The 18,341-nt window shown below is 32.7% G+C and overlaps 1 protein-coding gene across 1 annotated transcript in view; it reads right to left on the bottom strand.

Moving 5' to 3' along the window:
- Top2b (DNA topoisomerase II beta) overlaps nucleotides 1–18,341 on the bottom strand; it is a 60,301-nt gene that overhangs the window by 24,241 nt on the left and 17,719 nt on the right. The window contains exons 3-15 of the mRNA XM_051206799.1: nucleotides 17,692–17,782; nucleotides 16,373–16,436; nucleotides 12,758–12,903; nucleotides 11,632–11,729; nucleotides 10,806–11,018; nucleotides 8,057–8,230; nucleotides 4,827–4,928; nucleotides 4,607–4,744; nucleotides 2,884–3,022; nucleotides 2,094–2,251; nucleotides 1,834–1,959; nucleotides 759–869; nucleotides 562–667 (exon numbers count right to left, since the gene is read on the bottom strand). Coding sequence (XP_051062756.1) covers nucleotides 562–667; nucleotides 759–869; nucleotides 1,834–1,959; nucleotides 2,094–2,251; nucleotides 2,884–3,022; nucleotides 4,607–4,744; nucleotides 4,827–4,928; nucleotides 8,057–8,230; nucleotides 10,806–11,018; nucleotides 11,632–11,729; nucleotides 12,758–12,903; nucleotides 16,373–16,436; nucleotides 17,692–17,782 — 1,666 coding nt within the window. The remainder of the gene's footprint in view (nucleotides 1–561; nucleotides 668–758; nucleotides 870–1,833; nucleotides 1,960–2,093; nucleotides 2,252–2,883; nucleotides 3,023–4,606; nucleotides 4,745–4,826; nucleotides 4,929–8,056; nucleotides 8,231–10,805; nucleotides 11,019–11,631; nucleotides 11,730–12,757; nucleotides 12,904–16,372; nucleotides 16,437–17,691; nucleotides 17,783–18,341) is intronic.

Below are 18,341 nucleotides of genomic sequence, written 5' to 3'. Positions count from 1 at the left end.
AAATATAAAAAGGGATACATGCATAATATATAAAAAGATTACATTCAGAGATTTGAGAGACCTATTAACCAGATATTAACTATTTAAATCTTGACTTAGAATACTAGATATGTAATATATTAATGTTATCATGAGGAATTTTAACATTGTTTGGATTTTTTAACATGTTAAAGAATACATGTTTAGATGCATATTAAAATAGTGACAGCTGAAATACCATAATGTCTAGAAGTAATTTCAAATTAACATGGAGTGCTAAGAAAGGCTAAATGATCATGAAAATAGTGACTGCTAAAATGCATAAGCAGTCTCATTATTACACAATTTGTGCATGTGGGTGTGTACCTGCAATAAAACTTAAGTGCTAAGAGGAAATTCTGTAGCTTCATCATTATTATTTGTGGAAATTCAAAATTTTTCTTACATAATTTTCTATGAAAAACATTCAGTCAGAACAAACAGCTAGTTTTAAAACCCAAAAGACCAATTTTCAAGGTATTTTTAATGCTCTCATAAAAATAAATTACATAAGCAGTCATTTCATAGAAATTAAATACAAACCTTTGTAGTATTTTATTTTCCAGGCTTTCTGGTTTTCTATGTGTTTTTTCCATTCATCAAATTCAGGAATACTATAAAAGGAAAGTTCCTGCTTATTTTTGCTTGCCTTAAATTAATTTTAAAAAGAAAAGAAAAAGAAATTAGTTCTTCTGCTAACACTTAAAAAAATTGCAAAATTAAAACAGTGCAAGCAATACCTTTACAATGGGAGTGATGAATTCCTCAAGAAAACCATGCTTCAGAAGTGATGGCCAATTATGATGAATAAAATTGATTAGAAGGCCTTTGATGTGAGAACCATCTTGATCCTAAATAAAAGTAAAAATTCCCATAATTTTATAAAATATAAATACTTTTAAACAAATTTTAAAATGTATGAGTGAAGTCAAGACAAAATTCCATTCAAATTGTAGATAAGCATTTTATGAAACACTACAGAATAGATGACTATAAAGACTATAAAAGAATTGTCACTTAAAATACACATATAGTTATCAATACACTGAATCTACCTGTCCATACATAATGTATATGTTATCAATATATAGGTTATATGGTGTACCAGGTTATAGAATGTTTAATGGTGGAAAAATTCAAACAGTTATAACCTCACTTTACTGGGCAATGGGAGAGGAAGTCTGTTGAGTATTTACATGTCTTCTCATGACAAGAAGGCTGAAAAAAATCTGCTTAAAACTATACTGCAGCCTTTTCTGTTGAATTTCTCCACAAATGCTTTTATCTTTTAAGACATAATGTTTGTTACATATGAAGTTCTTTTTCAATATTTTAGTCTTTCTTGATTATGGCTATTTTAAAGTCCTCTTGGGTTTTGTGCATCCCAATTTAGGTCAACGTGCCAATAGTGACCATTAACCTAGTAGGTCACTGTTTCTCACTTACAAATGGCACCATTTCATTCCTGTTTCCACATAGGCTTAGTCACTGTGATACAACTCTTGTGTTCTGTTCTTTTCAAACTCGCTGCATTTAAGAGCATTTTAAAATAACCAATTAGGTTAATACCTGTCCCCAAATTAAATAATATAAAAAGTGCTTCATGTACACAATCACTTTCACCTATGCTATTTCCTGAGACAATTATCAAGAAGAGGAAATTTAAGGGTTAGGGGATGTGGTAAAACATTAGCCCCAGGTCCAGCATGAGTGCATGCATGTGAACATATATACATACATACATACATACATACATACATACATACGACAATCTGAAGGTATAAACTGCAAATATGTAATAATTTTCAAACCAACCTGATCAGTCATAATCATAATCTTTCCATAACGTAAGGTTTTCAAAGATTCTGCATCATCATAACTTTTCTTATATTGTAAACCAACTATTTTAATAATATTGTTTATTTCTGCGTTTTCCATAATCTAAAAAAAAGAAAAATAGTGAAAGCATTTTTAAATTGTTATAGTATTTGAAAAGTCAGTCTTAATCTACATTTGAAAATTTAGTTTTATTAATATGTTAGAAACATCATGAATACCTGTAGGATCATACAAACCTGTTTATGAGACGCTTCTCGCACATTGAGAATTTTACCCCTGAGTGGGAAGACTCCGTATCTGTCCCTTCCAATCACACCTAATCCAGATACAGCTAGCGATTTGGCTGAGTCCCCCTCTGTTAATATCAATGTACACTCCAGGGAATGTTTGCCACCTGGAAAATATTTTCAAATTATATATATTTTAAGGTCCTTATTTTACTGATGAGAAAAACGTAGCCAGAAAAAAAATCATCACAACAATGACAATGGAAGATTAAGAGCCACCTTATATTATGCTTAATAAAGATACAACTGTAAATACATTGTATTGAATTCCCAACTTCTTAAAACAGTAACATATAGTACATGAAACAATTTCTCCCTTCCCTCCAGCCTTCCTTTTTTCTCTATGTATGTATAATGCATATGCACTCATATGCCACAGCAGGAAAATAGTTGTTGTCCTCTATTGCTCTTCACCTTATTAACAACCTCGAGACAGAATCATTCACTGAAGCAGAAGTTCACTATTACAGCTAGACTAATTGGCCAGCAAGCTCTCAGGATCAACTTGCAGCCATACCCAGCCTCGTCCTACAGTGCTGGGGTTAAAGGCACATACAACCATGCCCAGCTTTGTATGTGTGTGCTGGGGATTCAAACTTAGGTTCTCATGCTGTACTGCTAGGACTATTAACCAGAGTCATCCCTAGCCCCATATGAAGCAATTTCAATCATACTCAGAATAGAAAATAACTGAATAAATTAAAGGTTAACTAATTTTTAAAATTGGTTTGACTCTTACCAGCATCATTGGCATCATCCAGCTTGGGAATGCCTTTGATCTTACTGTATTTTACTGATGAACACTTCTTATTCAGCTGAGTCTGAGCCTTAAATTTTACCCAGTTCAAGATGCTTTCTACAATGCCACAATTAGAGGCCTTAAAAACAAATAAATCAAAGGTCAGTAGTATAGAAAATGAACTAAAAATTCCTAAGTCCACCTAAAATTTATAAAACTGCCTAAGACAGCTAGAATCTGGGCAGTTTGAAGACAGAATTATAATGATGATGATAATATATTCTAGTAAAGTTTACTCAATGACAGTAAAACTGTATTATAGTTAGTTTAGTAACTAACTCAGGCAATGACCTACTGTACTGAAAAACAAACATGAAAAAAAAAACCCTGTTATAGTAAATTTCATGAAGAATATGTAAGGCACTTATAGTAAGGCTCTTACTTCAAGTTAACATCATAAAAATTTAACCACTCATTAATTTACTAATTGGCAAATTCAGACATTGACAGCTACAATATCTGCCAATTAAATGCTAAAATCCTATGAGAAAAAAGTGCTATGGAAATGACATTAGAATAACTCAGAACCTCATGCACAAGGCTCACTGCTAACAATGATTTCATCCATACACTGTATATATTTGCAATGAATTGTGTGTGATGACAACCTGTTTCCCTAAAGGAGCTAAGCATCTTTGGTTACAAGTCTTAAAAGTTTTTTTTTTTTTTTTCTTTTAACCACTCTTAGTGATGTGGTTTCAGGCATATGAAATAGTTTTCTAGTCAGTTTAATGAAAAGAAAAAAAAAATCAATAACCTGTGTCAAATCTAGATGACTCACTTAAATGATAAACCAAAACAGTCCATAAGAGCAACTGTAACAATGACAGAAAGTTATAGTGTAATTTGAGCTCAAAATTTATTATGAGTATTTTACAGACTTCAAAGCTAGAATCTAAACAGGAAATCTGCTTTTGTTTCTTAGACCCTACATATGAAAACCTAATATTGGGATTTAACAAATACATTCTCCATGGCAACTGTACTCTATTCCCCCATCACACTATACAATAAAGACTACTTTGGCTAGTTGATTACATGATGACATTCCCTCTGCCAAAAGACTTGAAAGGCACTTCACAGGTAATTAATAAATGTTTAACTGGTGGTACAACAGATTACAAGGAGCCAATAGAGACTATAAAATCCAAGATTTATTATTTACTTGTACCATTATTTTAGAAAAAATTTTAAAAGCCAAAACAATATATACAAATTCAAATACAATTTGTAATAATGTAGAAAATACTACATTTTGTATAAGACATCCTATAAATGCATAATGTGTGTGTGTGTGTACACACACATGTATATATACATGTGTGTGCATGTGTCAGAAGAAAATGAACAAAAGAGTAGAAAGATGAAAACAGACTATGAGGCTCTGCATATTTGTAAGTGGGAAACTGGATCTTTGCAATGGCCAAGGCTAACACACTTACCAATGTAATTACATACTTTCATGTTTGACAAAACAATAGCTTAATGAAATAATGTAGTCTGTACTTTTAAAATTAGAAGAATGAAATATATTAGCTCATAGTTTAAGCATGCCTAACCTATAGTTACTATGATAAAACAGAATTTAGTCATAAATAAATCAAAAAAACAAACAAAAAAAAACCTATTATGTTTTTAAAAACTCTAGGAAAATAATACTTACTGCTTTAAAAAACTTTTCTGACAGTTGGCATTTGGACCCAAAACTTTTGGGCTGCAGAGTCATGTTTTCCTTAGTTTGAGAATCAAAGGTTGGATTCTCAATAAGACAATTAATAAAAACCCATATATGGTTTTTAACCTGAGAAAAACACAACAAAAATGGTCAATATCACAACAGGTATAATGTGATAACTCAGAGGAACATACAAAGCATCACTTACTTGAAATGGCTTCACTGATACACCAGCTTTGTTCTTTTTCTTAACTACTTCGATCAGTTTACCAACAACTTGATCTACTACATAATCAACATGCCGTCCACCCTGCAGAGGGAAAAGTACAGAATACAAAATCTTCTATAGCTAGAGGATCCAACAACTTGGTGGTCTCAGTATAACTATTTTCTTGAGGAATATGAGTCTGAAAATGATAGTGAGCATTTAAAAAGATGTTTTAGGTCACAGTGTCATTAAACTATCTTCTGTAATCTTTTCCTCATTCCACATCTAGTGCTAGATCTAGGGTGTTTCCTAATACCCAAAACCAGCTCTGATTATCTGAGCCCCAACTGAATGTCAACAATGTAACAGACAATACTCAAAGTTGGCACAAATACCACACACTGATTAATGGCTCAGTCCCTGAGGACTTCCTATGATTTTCAAATTTCTCTGAGCTACTTAACCATCTGTATAGCCAGGAGAATCCCATGTCCCACTCAAATCTGACAACTGGATAAGATGGTTTATAGAACTGAGGGACATATTTCATTGTCCATTAATAGTTTATTATTAATAAAAGGAATTTTCCCTAAGAGAGTCTCACTATGTATATAAACCACTCTTAAGGCAGGCTCTATGCCCAGCAATATATGGCCAACATAAAACGAACTCAATGCATTTCTGAAGGTTCTTCTTTTTTATTTTTACCTTACAGGCCTTTTTACATATATATTATGGTTTCCACTTTTGTGTTTTATGAGATTTCTATGTGCGAATGAGTGTGTCTCTACATCTTTATGTGTTTATTTTTCTCTTTCATTGGCTTTTGCCTTCTGTTTGTTTTATCCTATTCCGGTCTATTTGTTTTTATTTTATTATATTTTATTTTATTGTTATTTTTAGATGTCTGTTTTCTAATGAGAGAAAGAAAAGGATGTGGATTAGAGGGGAGATGGGAGGATCTGGGAAGAGTTGGGGAGGGGAAACTGTAATCAGAATATATTATATGAAGAAAATACATTTTTCAATTAAAAAAAGACCTTAACAACAACAACAAGAATTCATGAAAAGCCAAATGAACAACATATACAAGACAAGGTACAGGAAAAAGAAGTCCATGTAGCTTCCTAATCTTCCTTAGGAATACCCTCCTCTCCCCCAATACTACAGTGTATTTAACCTGAGATATATCTGAACACAACTAATTAGGGTTTTTGTTTGGCTATTTTTTGTTGTATACAAAAGTATGCTACTTCCTCCCAGTATTTAAAAAGACACACAAACCATGTGACTCAGTTCTGGCTGGATGATCCTTCTAAGAAAAATTTACCTTACACCATGTCCTCTCCCTAGAACTTATAAATGAGATACAGAGATACCATAGTATTTGAGGATAGGAAACAAAGCCACATGCCATAGGTGGCAGAAAAGAAATCCAGAAAAAAATAGAGGCCCCTAGTAGCATTACAGTGCCACACAGAAGAGGTCTAACAGTGTTTCTCTAGTTCCTAGAAATAAGAGAAAAACATGAAAATAAAACCTTTAAATAAAGTTTTAATTCACTGTCTAACAGAATAAAATTTAACTGGGTTAAATTTCTGTTGATAAAAATAAGTGATATTAAATTATTTTTAAAAAACTGATTCAGAGTCACTTTGGAATTCCTAAATGTTCCTAAATCATGTTGTCAAATACCCCAGTCTTGGGAGTCCTGGCTGCATTGCTGGACACCTACTGTATACAGGACTGGTACCAAATGACTATTGAGGACAGAAAAATGATGGACTCACTCTCGGCTTTGAGCATGATTTAAATATAGGGGTAGAAAACATGAAAGACTAGAGTGGAGTCCTAAATACAACAGTGAAAGAGCATTATCATTTGTACCCTGAATGTAGACATTGTTAGATGTTTTTATTTCACAATTCTGAGCAAACATGACTGTTAAAAATAATGTATTTATATATGTAATAACTTAGAAATTCCATTTCATAGCTTTTCTATCCTAAGATGAAATGATGGCTTTAATAATTTGGGAGTTGGGACATGCTGTTGTATTCTATTGGAGGTGTCAGGTGTGAGTCCTTCAAAAATAAAAAAAAAAAAAAAAAATGTTTTTTTAAAAGATCTGATTCTTAGCTCTTGAAACCCATTGTTGCTTAGATCTCCAATGCTAATTAAAATTCCTTTTTTAATTCTTAAATTAAAATCACCAATGCCTTGAGGGATTTCTTAGAAAATGTGATATTAGATATTAACTTTCATAGTTCTGAGCACTATTAGTATCTATCTGGCAAGTATTTAAGAAATCAATGGGAAGCTAGATATTCTAAATTAAACACAAATATACTTCTTTTTGATCAAGAAAATAAAATCAGGTTTTTCAAAGTAAAAATAAATTGTTAAAATATTAAAAGATAAAATTTAAACAAAAATGGGTGGTGGCACAAGCCTTCAATCCCAGCACTCAGGAGGTAGAGACCGGAGAATCTCTGTGAGTTCTGGTCTACAAAGTAAGTTCCGGGACAGATTCCAAAGATACAGAGAAACCCTGTCTCACAAGGAGAAAGGAAGGAAGGAAGGAAGGAAGGAAGGAAGGAAGGAAGGAAGGAAGGAAGGAAGGAAGGAAGGAAGGAAGCTTAAACAAGAGTCACAAATCACCGCTTTAAAATTAGTTCACAGTATGTGCTTTTGCATTACTAACTACTTTATTATCAAGAGTGAATAAATCCCTTTAACTCATTCATGCATTCATTCATTTGTTTTTTGCAGAGCTGTGGATTGCAGTTGGAGCTTCTAACAAGCTAGGTAAGTGCTCTACCACTAGGCTATGCCCAAAGCCAATAAATGATTCCAGATAAAAAGAATTTTATTTAATTTTGAAATTGAAAGCCTACAGAAGAGGGTTCAAGCTCATTAGACTAGCAAATAACATGTACAACCTGACCCCTCAAAAAGCTTATTTCCTATTATTTATTCTCTATCATACTCTTAATTCAGAATACAAAATAACAAATCTTTCAAATCTAAATTTCATAAAATACATTCAATAATAAGCACTAAGCATACTAATTTCTCAAGGTATATTAACACTTTTAATACAGCTATTTGATAAAATTAACTTTCACGAGTCAATTTTAACATAATAAACCCAGACATTTTTATTATTTTTGTTTATTTCATTATTTAAAGTACTGTTTTACCAATGACTTGAAAACCTGGGCACTTACTTTTGTAGTTGCAATACTATTCACAAAGCTGATCTGCTGGAACCCTTTTTCACTCAAGGTGAGACAAACATCCCATCTTTCATTTGCAAGTTCATGAATAACTTTGAGAGCTACCCCAGTTTCATCCAATTTGTCTTTCACATAAAGGTCTACATAGCTGCGAAATCCATTTACCTATTAATTTATAAAACAATGAATAGTCACTCATAGGTCAACAGTATAAATACATGTCATTAGCTATTTCTCTTACTTCTATTCTCACTTACATCAGCTTTTACCCAAGATCTTGCAAGCCATCAAGCATTCCCTTCTTGACCCCTGTTTGCAGAGCATTTGTTTGTGTATATACTTGAAGATGAGAAAAGATGGCTATTTAGGAAATTACTGTAAAGTCTTTGCTAAAACTAATTCTTTAAAGTGGCACATGTTACCTTCAGGTATAAATTCATATATGAGGAAAATTAAAGCAAAAGACATCTCTGTCCTTCTGGAAAACAGCTAACCAAATAAATTACAGCAAAGAACCAAGACAGAAATAACTATCATTCTGAAGTCGAGAGAGAGACACATGCTGAAGAAAATCACAGAATCTCAATATTTGCTTACCTAGAGCAGACATTTAATAAGATAGTAAAATCCTAACACTAGATGCTTTAACTAATCACTATTGGAAGAATGCAAGCATGGGAAGCTCCTAGGGGCTATAGTTAGAGGAGAGGGTTTCTATCCCAGCAAGTTTTCCCTTCAGGAGCCGCATAAAGTCTTCCCATGGAAAGATCAGAATGATCAAGAGGAAGATACATTTTCAATGGTTCCAGACAGGAGAAGAAAACAGCAGCCAGTGGGGAATCCTCCCAGACTCTATCTTCCTACAAAAAGAAAACAAGGAAGGGGACTTGTTCTGTAAGTCAGCAGGCCTTGGGATGCAGACTGAAAACACTTATGGAAAAGCTGCTACAGCTGAGGAAGAATTAAGGTCAGATGAAAAATCTCTGTTCATGAAAGATGGGCATAAGCACTCTGAAACCACCCTGTAGGAAATAGGCTCAATGTGCACTCCAAGACTGGGATTTAATCAGACATTAAATCTTCTCTTACATGATACCCCAGACTGAAAAACTCTAATAACAACAGTGAATTTCAGCCAACAGACAGAACTATAAGACACAGACCAATCTCTGACAGGTAGCTCAAAGACATGAACAATGAAGAGAAGAAAGAAACAAACTTCAAACACAGCCAATTCTTGGATAAATTAACATAAGTCCAATAGCAAATCCTATTTACCTCAGTATCTACTGCCTTACACAACAAAGTTTTCCTCAAATACTTTCAGGAATACCAAAAAAAGAATTTTAAAACTTGTAAATAAAGTAATCATCAGAATCAGCTCAGGTAGATGGCTCACTAGTTAGGAGCACTTCCACTCTAGCAGAGGAGACAGAAACCAGGTTCAATATAAAAGCTCAACTGTCAGTAATTCCAGTTTCAGGGAATCTCCACAGGCACCAGACACACACACACGTGGTGCACAAACATACATACAGGCCTAACACTCATACACATAAAATAAACCCAAATTAAAAACAAAGCATCTCAGATACACCTCAAATGTGTAACAGGGCATTTAGAAACACCATTGTTACAACAGTACAGTCTCTAGCGGAAAAGGCATTCCATTTCAGTAGAAATGAAATCCAAATAAAAAGAAAATGCAAATGCTAAAAACCAAAAGCACTGAAGACACAAGAAATGGCACATGTGTGTAATTACAAGTACTCAGGAGGCTGAGGCATGAAGACTGCTTGAGCCCAGGAGTTACAGGCCAGCCTGGGCAACTCAGCAAGACTAGAGCACCAAAACAACAAAGAAAAACATATATGCAAAAGCACGCGCGCGCGTGTGTGTGTGTGTGTGTGTGTGTGTGTGTGCCTCAGAACTGAGAGCTATACTAATATATTTCTTCTCTCTCCTTTTCTTCTCCATATGGTGTTTACAATCTGTATGAATAAAGTAAAATGTCTTGGGCTTGGGAGATTGTTCATGGAGTAAAGAAAGAAAGCACTTGCAGGGAAAACAAGAGGACCTCAGTCAAAAATCCCCAGAATCAATATAAAGCCAGGCACAGCAAGGCAATGCCAATGTTCCTACAACACAAGCAGAGCAGAGGAAGAGAATCCCAAGAAACTGATGGCCAATGAGCCTGGCTTTGCAGCACAGTGTAGCAGTGGGAACAACAAAGAAACTGTCTCAAACAAGTTAGAAGGTAAGGACCAAAAGCTGAGATGATCCTCTGACCTTCAGATTCACAGCATTGCACATGTACAAACATACACATAAAATGTCTAATGACAATGACACAAGGAAAGGAAGAGATGACCTGGGGTTATGGACTTATAAAGTCCTTTAGCTATGTGTGAAATACTAAATAAAATGCTTACCACAAACCCTAAGGAAATCACTAAAAAGATTTTCAAAACACAATTTAAATTATTATCTATTAAATGATCTATTATTTATTACATCTATTAAAGAACAGATTTATTTTTTGAATGATCAGAGGACCGACAGAAGGAAAGGACATATACAAGAAAGATGACAGCTAATAGATTAAATAAATCAATAATCACTTTGAAATATTAATCACTTAAATATACCAGTTAAATAAGATCAGACAAGATTTTAAAAACAAGATACATCTATCCGCAGTCTACAAAATCACCCAAATTATTTTACAAAAGATACTTACAGGCAACTTCTTTCCATTAAACATGACCTTGACCCCTTTACATGAACCAGCCAAATCATATGCTCTTCTAGTCATGAGGGCCACAATATCCTTGTCAAGTTTTTCCATCTTAAACTTGGCTAGATCTGGTTGGAATGTTATACATGTATAATCTTCACCATCAAAATGTTTAATTTTGGCTTCAGAAGTCTTCATCATATTATTCATCCATGTCTAAGAGAAAATATATTTCTTTAAAGCTTCTAACTTTCATAACACATAGAATCAGCTCACAAAAGCATTCATTTACTATAATATTTATATTTTCCAACCTCACTGCAACAAAACACCTTGGAACTGATGAATACTAAAGTCAAAAATTATAAGTATTATGATTATACCATGTTGGTAATGAAAATAAGTGGCATGGTTTCAGACAAAGGCAGTGAAGCATATCACATTAAAAAACCCATGGATTTTTACAAAAGTAAACAAATATGTGTCTGATAAAATTATTTTAGCTTATGTAAAAGTCAAAATAATTTCCCAAAGGCCTGTCAACATTTCTTAAATATGAACTTCATAACTCAGCAAGGAATTTTTCAAGCATGGTTTAAGTGGTTGCATCTGCTAAATAAAGCATCCTGCCTTAAGAGAACAACAGAGAAGTTATATAAAATCTAGGCATCCTGGTATCTCTTTGGTGATTTGCTTAATACTTTAAAAAAAAAAAAAAACAATTTTTATTTTTTAATTTAGTTTTTAAAAATATTTAAACTTCTGTTATCTAAGCAAACAATAAAACATTTTTAAAGAAATGGAAAAATGTGACATATTACTATCATACCTGCTTAAAACTATGTTTGTATTCTTTGCAAGCCGTTTCTACTGTAAACTTTGTACTAAAAATATTACAAAGTTTTGCACCATAACCATTACGGCCCCCTGTAAAACAAGTTAGATATGAAAATTTTAGTTAAAGTTATTTTAAAGGAAGTTTATTAACTAACCTTTCACAGGGCAAGTCTGACATAAAACAGTTTTATTTGCTATATCATTTTTTTCAATTACTGACTGCATGTTTTTCAATTACTATAAGTTCTGTGTTTAGGACTTTTTATATTAAAGGAATATTAGAATTTAGTAATACAATAGGTACTATATAGATATGGTATAGTAACATTAAAGCATTTGTGATTTGTTACTCTTATAATTTAAGAAAAATAAGTTTATTATCTACTGATAGAGTAAGTCTAGGTGAGTATGAAATCTGAACTTGTCACAAAGTCACTTCATTTATATCAGCTTCTTAGAACCTTGGACTTAAAAGAAGCTATCAACCTACTGAGGAAACAATATATTTCCAAAGTACCTTATATACAGTCTTTTTTTCACTTGATCCACTTAAGGGACGGGGTTAAAGTCTTTTTATTATCAAAGACTGTGAAGGATTACATAGATAGCTCAGTGGTTAAGAGTATTTGGGTTCAATTCCCAGCACCCTTATCGAAGCTCATAAACCATCTGTAATTCCAGTTCCAGAGGAGTTGACATCCTCTTCTGGCTTTCACTGGAACCAGACATACACATGATACACAGACATACATGTAGGAAAAATACCCATACATATAGAATAAAATAATAAAAATTTAAAGGACATGTACATATATAATAACAGACAGGAACCATAGTATTGATATCTAGATCAAAATTTCACCTGTCAATTAAATCAGAATTCCAGCAATTTTATTCTAAAAGTCTATATAGTATCAAACTTTTTAAATGATACAGTTGAAGTTATATAATCCAAACAGATGATGGATTTTAAAAAAATAAACATTAACTTTAAAAATAATTTTCTCACAATGAAACATTACAGGTTTCCTTACATAAGATGCTTTAAGTAATAGGAACTTAAAATTTTTATGTTCAGAAAAATGATATTTATCAATTAAATTCCATTCACACTTTACCTGTAACTTTTTTCTCATCATCATCATAATTACTCGATGTTAAAAGCTGTCCAAAGATTAAAGCAGGAACATAAACTTTCTCTACTTTGTGTTCTACTACTGGAATGCCTTTCCCATTATTCCAAATGCTTATAATATTAGATTCACTGTAAATACATAAGCAAATTTTTGAACTTAAAATTAAATATTAATTTTCACAAAAAGTATTGAACTGTAAAATAAACTTGAAAGGTTAGAAGCGAGATGTAAGTCACTGTCAACAGGAAAACACTGACATTATCATGATGACGACACATACTTCAGTATTATAGACATAACTAATGCTAAGATCAATAAGATCTGTAAGATAATACCAAAAAAATGTCTTAGAAGAAACCTTTCTCCATCTCCATGGTAATAGTGAAATGAGACAACATAAAAAAGTATGGTGTAAACAGGCAAAAATGGAAAATTACAGATCTTTAAAAAAAAAAACTTTCAAATGTTTTTACCTGCTTAGCATATGTCTATAATCAACATGATTATTTGTCATCAATAATAATTTCAAAAACTTTAGCCCTTCTATATTCAGTAATATATTACAAAATGGGAATTTCAAGTAAAGTAACTCTATTAAAAGCAGTTTGAATACATAAATCAAAGTGTATTTGAGCACATGTGCAGTATTATTTGAAAGTTTTAGGAAGAATCATCAGGTTAAAGGAACAGTCAGAACTCTGGCCAATGTGCTTCCCACATTTTTTGTTCTGGCACTAAGGTACAAACCCATAGCTCCATACATTTTAACCTTATATAACCTACAGTCCTAAACCTGTTTGTTTGATTTTTAACCAGACAGATGCCAGCAAATGAATTATTTCAATACTAGCCATCCAATGTGTAATAAGCTTTAAACTCTCCTGTAGGTTATATTGAATCCTCTAACTTCTAGAACAGCTGCCACACTATTGGTGGCATGTCTTACTGCTGATCTATTTCTATGCCTTTTACAATTGCATCCATCATAGAATATTTGGGGAAGCAGGACAAAAGCTAAGCAGAATAGTGTAACTGTTGAATGTTATCCTCTTCTTCCCATAAGACATTCACAAGCACATATGCACGAAGGAAATTTAAAAAGTAAAAGTGCTATATAAAAATGTTAAATATAATTCAAAGGATAACCAAGATAGGCAGCAGAGGAAAATGTAACCAGTTCTATAAACAGCCAATCATTTCCCCCATTGAATTCTGTTTTAGAATCACTTCTTAAATTAGAAAATGGAAAAATTGTAACTCTGAAATAAAATTCACTCTAATAGAAGCATAAATTCTATATTGTATATGTAGTAAAAATAATCTAATGATAGGAAACTCATACAAGTCAAAATGTTATGGTTAAAATACAAAATAAATCTAAGACTTTGCAACTTGTAACAAATAGAAGAAAGACTACATAACTCATATCAACAATTTATAGACAAAACAAAAATCAGGGAGAAGTGAAAAGTATACCCTTGACCTTTTTCCTTTTAAGTATTTGATAACTTTCTAGAAGAGGCAATTAGTATAAGGTGATGTTAAATTAAAAACTGACATTTGATTATCACTAAAAAACAAATAAATTTATGTATATGTCTCACTCATGTCCACACAAAAATATTTGTGGATTATAAGGAAGTTAAAAAGGAAGACATTTTTAAGCATCAGATAAAAGGGGAGAAAGACAAAATGTCATGTGCAGAATCTAGATTTACACACACACAGAAAGAGAGAGAGAAAGAGAGAGAGAGAGAGAGAATCAGAATGGGAGAGAAGCTGCATATGAGCAAGTTACAATGATACATATGCATAAAAATGTCACATTGAAACCCATTATTTTGTGTCTAACTAAAAAAATTAATAAAAATGGGAACAGAAAGATGGTTCAGTGGTTAAGCACATTGGCTGCTCTTCCAGAGATCCTCAGTTTAAGTCCCAGCAACCACATGGTGGCTCACAACCATCTACAATGGGATGTGCTGTTCTCTTCGGGCATAAAGATATACATACAAATAGAGCACTCATAGTTAAATTAATCTTTTTCTTTTTTCTTTCTTTCTTTCTTTTTTTTTTTTTTTTTTTTTTTTTTTTTTTTTCTTGGTTTTTGTGAGACATAGTTTCTCTGTGTATCTTTGGCTGCTTTAAACTTGCTCTGCAGACCAAGATGGACTCAAACTCACAGAGATTCACCTGTTGCTGCCTGCCAAGTTTTGGGGTTAAAGGTGTACACCACTACTACCTGGTGAAAATAAACAAATCTTATTTTAAAATTAGTAAAAATGATTATAGAATTACTCTGCAGAAAACCTAGTAAGTTGGTAAGTAAACTGCACACACTCTTATCTAGTCTACAGAACTATAGTAAAGCTCCCTTCTTTTTCCCTTTGTCGAGATTACTTAAGCCATTTTTAAGTACAATACTGTTGACTTTAAAGTAGCTAGAATTTATACAAAAGAACTAAATGACAGTAACAGGGTTAGGGTTAGTAAGGTTAGGGCTAGAGTTAGGGTTAGGGTCAGGGTCCATCAAAAACCCACTGAAGAACTGAGGATAGTGGCGCATCTAAGCCAAGGTAGAAAGATGATAAATTTGAAGCCAGTAACTCAAAAGACCAAAACAAATAAACAAAATATATTTAGGAAAAGCCCCTTTTCTTTAATTTTCTACCGGAATCATTTAGTTCTAAATTTTGTATAAGCTTACAGATAATGAAACATTCAATATGTATCATTCCTTACTACTTCTCCAGAAAAAATATACAATGGTATTTATTATATTTAACTGTATTTCTTCTTTCCTAAACAAGGAAGGAAAAGAATCATGACAGCTAACATTTCCTTGACAAACCTGTATGTTAACTTATAATACCTGTATACCTAGCTATATGAAGTCTCAAGAATGTATTAATAAAAATGATCAAAATAAAATAAAAAGCACAACCTTCAGAAGAATATTCCTTTATAATTTGCAACTAATTCATGGTACAACCAAATAATGGTTATTCTTTGTTTTGTGGTTTTATTATACTATTAATCTTAGCCATGCTCCCAGAAATGAAATTAGTGACAGTAAGACTCTAAGTAAGACTTAAATGGCTAAAGTACTACTGCTTTAAAAGGTATAAAGCTTTCACAAAATCATACTGATAAAAGACAAAGCAAAATGTTTCAATTAAAACTATCACATGTTCTTACCCCTCTCCTCCCATACACATCCTTCCACAATAAAACACCACAATGAACTAACTAGCCAAACACCTGGTAGGCATCCTCTAATGCCCAACAGCATTTAACTTATTAATTATATCATATATAATGGGAAGAGCCAAATTCTAGTCATGAAAAATATATTTATTTCATAATATTCCCCAGAACAGTACTAACAAAGAAAAGATGAATACTGCTCTAACAACTAAAATGGAACCAATTTCTGAGGAAATGGACACAAAAGACAGAGAAAAAACAAAAATGAAGTCCAAAGCAACAGGGAAACAAAGCCATAGAGCCATATATAATACATATTTAATAGTAAATTGGAGATTACCTGAATAAAAGAACTTAGAATAAAAGAAATTAAACTTGAAACATACTTACGGATCAATAGAAACCTTTATACAGGTCATGTTCTTGTCCCTCTGCTTATTGTCAGCGGCATTGACTACAAGATTAAACGTTACAATGAGTAATAAAGCATACAGGTTATATAAACTTATAGACACAACTACATGTGTAACATCTGCAAGTGGTGACAGTTAATGACTATTAACTTTAACTACAAAAATATTGGTTTCTAAATAAAACTAAGTTTTCGTTAGTAATTCCAAATTGCTATTATGCTACAGCAAACACATGCACACAAACACACACACACGTACATGCACACCCCACACAAATACAAGGCAGGGGTTTGACTATTGACTACAAAAATAAAAAGGAGTAAAAACATCTAAATCTAACCCTCAATCCAAATTTAAAAGTAAAACATATAGTTTATATTATAAATGACAAGATATAGTTACCCTATCTTAATCTCCTTCAATAAACTACTTATTTTATTTGCAGACTAAACTAGTTAACTAGTTATTTTTTAGCTTAAGTCTTTAATGAACTTATAATTCAAAATTCTAAATCTTAAACTAATTATAAAGTTGTTTTTATAAAATTAGTATCTTAATGAATTATGAGCAGAGACATTCAACTTCCTGATTAAAAGATCATGTACTAAACCTACAATAGCAGCATCCAGTCAGAGGCCAGTGTGTGAATGCAAAGCATAACTGGGGCTGCCCCATCACTTTTCTCAGGGATTCACAGGAAGAAGCTCAGAGATCCACATAATCACAACCCAAGAAACCTCAAGCTATATTAATGAGCTAAGCAGAGAATTTCAAGAGAAAGTTCAAGGCTAAAAACTTTTACAAAGTATAAGCACTGTCTGAGTCAATAAGGCATTATTACTTCATTTTAAATGTACTAATCATAGGATTTGGAAGGGAGCAGAGGTTAGTAAGCCAAGCTGCCCAACAGAAATAGCTCATCAGTGGATGAGAAAAAATTAAATTTACAAGTCCAACCTCCAACTCAACAATCTGACAAGATAAGGGATTGTAGTCTTCACATGTAACATGCTCCCCAAGTAACCATATGCTAATAAACCCCTGATGAGGGTATACATGAGAGAACAGTTCTCCATAAGATTATAAATGCAACACTCTAATTTCACACATAAACAAACATCAGCAGAAAGTTTCAATGCAAAGAAATACAAAACTCGTACAACTGGGTATCAATTTTCTAAAGCACACACACTTAATACAAAAACCAGCAAAATACTTTTTTAAAATTATACTGTAAGATTTGCTTGGTATGCACAGGGTCAATACAAAAGCATGCATTATATCCTAAGTACTTACCCAAAATTTCATCAAAGATCTTGTATAAGCCTGGAACAAAGGTAACCTCTCTGCAGTTCATTCCTACATCTTCATCATACACCCACATTAACTGATAAGAGAGTGATTCAAAAATATTGTTTTACTCCATAAATCCATAACTCCGACTTTACATAAGGTAAATCCATATTGTCAACCAGGTATAGTGGTTCACACCTGTAATCTCAACACTCATAAGAATCTGAGAAAAGAGAACTGTCACAACTGGAGGCCAATGTGGGCTACATGTGAGTGCAATGCTAGCAAGAACTACTAAGTAAAACCCTGTCTCAAAAAAAGAAAAGAACAAAACCCATATTGTCGTGTACTCTTTTAAAAACAGGCATTCAAAGTGAAGCATATGTAACTACAGCTAGAGTCAAGTTCAGTAGTCACAATGAGCTTAACTAAAATTGAAATCTGTTCATTTTGTATTGCTTGCAATTGATTCACACATAAGGTCAGCTTTAACATAAGACTGTTAACTCAGTAATAGTTTGTGCTTAACCTGGGTTCTATCCCCAATGCCAAACAAAACACCTCTGAGCTCAGCTTCTCTGCCAGTTTCAGAAAACATAGTTTAGCAGTTCTACCAAATCAAATTCCTAAGACCTAGAGATTTCTTTGTTTTT

The sequence above is a fragment of the Phodopus roborovskii genome, unplaced genomic scaffold, assembly GCF_943737965.1.
Source record: "Phodopus roborovskii unplaced genomic scaffold, PHOROB, whole genome shotgun sequence".
Classification (NCBI taxonomy): domain Eukaryota; kingdom Metazoa; phylum Chordata; class Mammalia; order Rodentia; family Cricetidae; genus Phodopus; species Phodopus roborovskii.
The sequence above is the reverse complement of the archived record's forward strand: the minus strand, read 5'-3'. Positions and strand labels throughout refer to the sequence as shown.